This window comes from Seriola dumerili, unplaced genomic scaffold (assembly GCF_002260705.1).
Source record: "Seriola dumerili isolate Sdu_G_001 unplaced genomic scaffold, Sdu_1.0 BDQW01000147.1, whole genome shotgun sequence".
Taxonomy (NCBI): domain Eukaryota; kingdom Metazoa; phylum Chordata; class Actinopteri; order Carangiformes; family Carangidae; genus Seriola; species Seriola dumerili.
In genome coordinates this window covers 2,655,368-2,661,367 of record NW_019174402.1, presented here as the reverse complement: position 1 = coordinate 2,661,367, position 6,000 = coordinate 2,655,368, and the positions used below count along the sequence as shown (strand labels likewise).

General features: G+C 41.1%; 1 protein-coding gene across 3 annotated transcripts in view; it reads right to left on the bottom strand.

Annotated features, from left to right (window-relative positions):
- Window positions 1–742: 742 nt before the first annotated feature.
- Window positions 743–6,000, bottom strand: part of LOC111225230 (PQ-loop repeat-containing protein 1-like) — a 45,213-nt gene continuing 39,955 nt past the window's right edge. For all 3 annotated transcript variants that reach the window (XM_022749975.1, XM_022749973.1, XM_022749974.1), the window contains exon 5: window positions 743–1,377. In XM_022749975.1, coding sequence (XP_022605696.1) covers window positions 1,203–1,377 — 175 coding nt within the window. In that variant the 3' untranslated portion in view covers window positions 743–1,202. The remainder of the gene's footprint in view (window positions 1,378–6,000) is intronic.

Sequence of the window (6,000 nt, the reverse complement as noted above, 5' to 3'; positions counted from 1 at the left end):
CTTATACAGAAGTTACAATATTATCTGATCAAATTGATAATTATTAACATTTTATTATTTTTTTCTATTACAGTATTATTTAATATTGTATTATTATCACCTCAGGACCCTCTGAGCCCCCTAACAGTGGTGTTCTGCCACTGCTGAATTTATTTTATTCTTTATTTTTCTGAGTCTTTATTAGATAAGAAGAGGAGAGGGCTCCCCTCCCCACAGCGGTTCTCATACATTCCCTAAAAGTAATTTCTTTAGTCACTAAACCAATTTTCTTTTTGATACAATTCAAAAATAAATGGGCCATTTCATTCATACATTTTCAAATAATGTATTTCTTGCACAGGAATAAAAAATATTTAAAATATTTACTAACATTATCATATTATGAATAACTCAATTTAGTTTGACCTGTCTGTTAGTTTGACCTGTCAAGTTAATCTGACATGTTCTTTGGTGCACACAAAGGATTTTGTGAGTGAGGTAAAGTGCACAGCGTGGTGGCATGCCAACATATTGTCACTGTTCTTTGTTAAGTGTGTAGCAGACCTGCATCGCTTGTCAGTCAAACCACAAAGCAGAGTCATAACACACAGATCGATGGCCTGTGTAGTCACAATTGCTTGCTTACATTCTGTGGCCTTTGCTGGGCACCGGATGCCAACAGCAAAAATCAATTTCAGGTACAGTCGCACCAGTAAGTATGCCAACCCCCCCCCACCCCCACCCCACCCCACTTCCACACACACACACACACACACACACAAGCATGCACAGACAAGTGCACATACACACACACACACACACACTTAGCTTGCAAACCAGACCAAGCGAGCTTGCGATGCCAGGCTAACACACAATATGTATCATGAGAACAAGTGAGTGAGGTGTGGAGTGTGAAGTGGGAGACTCATCAGTCTGGCAGTAGATTCCAGTGCAGAGCGACCGATGCAGGACTGGCTGTTACAGCTGCCAATACAGCAGCACAATGCTAAAAATCTAAAAAAAGGCTAAAATTGGTTTGATGGCACTTGGAGGTAAATCATTTGGTCTGCATGATACATATACAACACAAAATGTTTTGATTCTAAGCTGAAAAAATCTACACTGACTTTGGTTTTCTCCATGTTTTGGCACTTAGCATCTCCTGTGACAATTTGTCACCATTGCAGGGGGGTTTATTAAAAAGCCTGTGGAAGCAGCCGGGTTCAGCCCAGCTTGACCCGTGTGTCTTGGCTGTACAACAACACCTGGAGCAGGATGGCCACGTCAATCAGGATCTGGACTGAACCGCATACCCAGAACTGAGCCGGACTTTCGTTCATCACAAAGTAGGTGGTCTTGAAGACGTCACCTGCCGTCCACAGCAACACCATCTTCACACTAGACAAAAGAGACACAGAGACAGTGTGAGTAAAGACAGTGACAAGTTTTCTCCTAAAGGAACATTTGGCTTTCTGGCAAAGAGTTTATAGAGAAGCTCTATATTGTCCTCATCACTTTTTCTCATGCTATTCCTCTCTTGTGCTGTTCCGTCTTTCCACTCCTATCCCACTGTTGTCATCTCGATTCATTTACTACTGTGTTTCTTCAGCTCTTACCCTTCACCGTCTCTGCCCTCACTCGTCCACCTACTGCCTGCTCACTCTCTTGTTCTCTGGAGAGTGAAGTCCCATAGGTATGAATGTAATATGAGTTTATTCTTTTTATTAGAGCTGACTGGGCGTGGGGATGGAGCAGGACCATCAGTCATCAATGAGACATACTGTAAGGGTCGGACAGGGGTGAGGGAGAAAGGAAAGGAGAGAGACAGAGACAAAGAGGTAGCAGAGGACAGCATTTATCTAGCATGTGGAGATAGGGCGAAGACAACAGAGAGAAAGAGAGAGGCCCCTGTGAAAAAGATTTGGATGATGAGTGTGTATGGGGGTAGAGGCAGGCTAATGACTACGGGGACAGCAGTCCTGTACTATCCTTGGGCTCTCCTTGCCGAGTCACGTCAAACTCCCAACTCTGCCCTGGGTTCCCTTCAGGCCCCGATGAGGAACCGAAACATTAGAGGCAAACAATCCTGCCCTGGCATGGAAATAAGACCATTATAGACCGAATCTAGTGACTGCATGTGGTGTGGAATTGTAATTAACAACCCGGACTGTTGCAGGCTGCAAAAACAGGCGGTGCGGGACAGCTACCATGTGTGTATTGATTGAAGCTGAATTCACAGCTGTTAGGATGCATGGGACTGTCAGGCTGCACATCTGCACAATTTCAGATCCAATCACTTCTGCACTCATGCACTCATAGGTTCAGTCATGAACTGCTACAGAACAGACTGATGATCACTGTAGGTGAAGCTGTCAGATTCAGTGAGTCAAACTCAAATTAAAATCATTTTTTTATTTTATTTATATCCTTAGTGCTTTGTACTTACTGTTCAAATTGTAATTACCAAAATAAGAAAATCCCTGCCTTAGTGGGTTTTTGACAGATAATGTCAGCACTGTATTTGATTTGGTACAGTATCTATGAGTGGGTTACATTCCAATGGACATGCAGGCAGTTAACCACCGGACACTCTTAGCTGTGTATTATCCCAGCTGTGATTTGACTCAGTGATTTGAATCAAGGGGCAACACACAGAGATCACAGAGCTGAACTCACAGAAATACTCAACACCACTGGATCCACGAAAGAAAGACAACATGGAGTGTGCAAAGACTCAGCAGGCGTTGAAAAAAACATACTAAAAGTGATGTCGAGTGGAAATCAGAACTAATGACAGCAACCAAGGCCAATTAGTTACAGTGGAGCTTTCAGTTTGTAAATTTCAGTCAACTGCTGCCTTGAGAAACACCGACCCAGAGGCTTGTTTCAAATTACAATGTCAAAAAAATGTTTTTACCCGCTTCTGAAAAGTGGAAAGAATTATGCTGCAGTATCATTATAGTTTATATTTCCTGGCACAAAAAGTGACGAGAATTCAGATTTGAGTTCAACTGTAACAACAAAAAAAAAGTTTGTAATTTTTGAAAGGAGAAATAACACATTCTTCTTCTTACAAATGAAAAGTTGAACAAGCAATAATACTAGATCGATAAATTTTGCTGCTACACCTCAAATGGTCTCACATGACTGGAAGCTTATGGAGGCTTATAATAGTTACTGTTTACCAACTAAAGATAGGTATTGTTGTATAAAACTGAATTAGTTTGATTGTCTTTGTGACTCTTCTCTACTTGCGCTAAGTACTGGCTTTAAACTGATAGAGTATTTCACTCCAAAGCGAGAACAGATCTAATCTGAATATGAGATAAAAAATGCAACAGGACAGAGCCAATCTGCTTCAGTCAACACAAAGCTTCCTGCTTTTTCCCTCTTTGGTCCAACTGACACTCCCAGCTCTAATTTAACCACCTCAGGCGTTAGTAAGAATCAGGCTATTTCCACTTCTCCCCAAGGCTGACCAAGGAGCGCTGGTTTAGAGCACATCTGAGTCTCACTGATGGGTTCTGCTCCCCTAACAATTTAAACTTTCAGGGTAAACTCTCCAGGGTTTGATTGAACTGCTCCATAAATAAATGCGCTGAAGAATTTAAAATCATCATGCTTTTACTTCTCTCTCTCTCTCTCTCTCTAAGCTGCTGGTTCTCCTCTGGGGAAATACTTTTTTTGTTCCACTGAAGTTTTTGTTTTACCTCAGAGAGTACCCTTCACTGAACTTCAGATTTCATGTCCCATCTCTCGCCTCATCTTTTCCTTTCACTGCACCACTTTCTTCTTTTCTCCTGCTCAACTGCCATCATTACTTTTATTGCTCCTGTCACTGCCTTTACTGGGCTCCTCTTTTGACAATAAAAGTGGAAAAAGTTATAGTGACTTTTATCAGCACCTACTTTGAACCTTGACAAAGTCAAATAATAAAGTTGCATTTTACAGCATAGTAAGCTGGTTAGAACAAATCGTCCAAAAAGTACTTGTGAAGAGGTCAAATTACATTTAGAATAATGGAAATTTTTTTAATTCAAGCTACCATTTGAAAATTGGAAAAATTCCATATTTGATCACTAATTTTAAATAAAAAAATTCAGCGTTTAAGTGCACCACACTATGCCTACTGCTCTGGGGAGTATGAATGCACTGTCTGTGTGACTCATATATGCAAACTATGAAACCCTTTTCTCCTCACTTACTCGAAATGGAGAAGAGCAGAGAGCCGTGCTGAAGCAATAAACATGACACCAAACCAACTATTTTGCATTCCTCACCATAGATGGAAATGTTAAAGGAAACTAATGTTTGCCAATGCTTTACCTTGTAAAATACAACTCCACAGGAACATTAGCTTGTCACTGCTTGAGAGCAGTGGTGGGTGAAGTACTCAGATCCATTACTTAAGTAAAAGTAGCAACACCACAGCGTAAAAACACCCCATTACAGTAGAAGTACATAAACATAACCAGCACAACGTACTGAAAGTATTAAACATAAAAGTATTTATTATGAAATATGGCCTCCTTTCAAAGTGTAAAATGACATGTTTGATGAGAGGTCTAAAACTCCACAGGGAGCCTTTAATGGTAATAATTGGGAATTTTCCAACCTCATTCTATTCAATATATTCTGCCATGCTTGAGGTTTTTTTTATTTAATGCCAGTAGGATTGGAGAGCACAGTTACCAGAGACGACAAAATGAAACATTCCAACAATCTTTTTGAAAATAAAATGGTCACCTTGACTTTTTGAACAAAACAACTCTTGTGAGAGAAGTTGAATGAATGTAGCCATGTCCTCTGTCCTATTAAAATATCTTGATCAGATTTTTGTGGTTTATTTATGAGTATGAGTATGAGTATAGGTGCAGGATGAAATCACTGAATAATAATGAAGAGGAAGAAGAAAAAGAAGAAAAAGTAGACTACACCTATGAGAGACTTTTTCTTTTTTTTTTGCTTTTTCTAAAAATCTCACCCCTTGCACCTTTAAATTCACGCTTGATTTATCCTCTGTACTTCTCTGGAGCCCTCCAACCTTGAAGAATTTTATTCTTCACCCTCCTCTCTGCCTCTGTCTGTCTTTGCTACCCTCTATGCCTATCTTTCCCTCCCTGCCTTCGCCCTCCTTCACCCTCCCAAATTCTCCGCCCCCCGCTTTGGCTAATTTCTTTGCTCAAGAGACGTCAAACATCATTAACGAGGATGAGTCATTTTCAATGTAATTAAGGAGGGCGGGTCATATGTACAAAAGAAGTCTCTACAGCGGTACAGAGGAATGGACACAAAACTACTAGTTTGAGGTCATTCATTCATGGGGCAGGCGCACACACACACACACACACTCATACACATATTTCCCACAGACTGTTTGTCATGCTAGTCTCATATAGCTCCATCTGGCAGAGATAGCATTAATCGTGACTTGTGGCCCGGTTGACAGGTGATGAAAGACACACAGAACAAACAACTGAACTTGGTCCTGAGTGAAGCTTTGAGTGTCCACAGGGGGAAGGAGTGATTATGGTATTGATTGAGAATGCTGACTGACCGACTACCTCTCTCTCTCTCTCTCTCTCTCTCTCTCACACACACACACACACACACACACACACACACACACACACACACACACACACACACACACACACACATCACGCACACACACACACACACACACACACACACATATCCATCAACAAGCAGTTTGCTTTTATTTGCACAAAAACACACAGAAATGCAGAGAGAAACAGAAAATGCAAAACATGAAATTGTGCATTTGCTTCACGCTCTCACCAGAGCATTCACACACATATACACAAACAAGCAAACACACTGATGCACACACATGCACTCACTTTGACTCAGTGCCGCTCAGCTTGGACACATCTCTCATTGATTACTTCTGACCTGACACCTTCATCTGAACTAAGTGGCAGGAGATGAGAGAGGAAAGGGTGAAATGGTGAAGTAGGTACTTCAAGGATGGAGAGACAGAAAGATGGGAGCATGGAG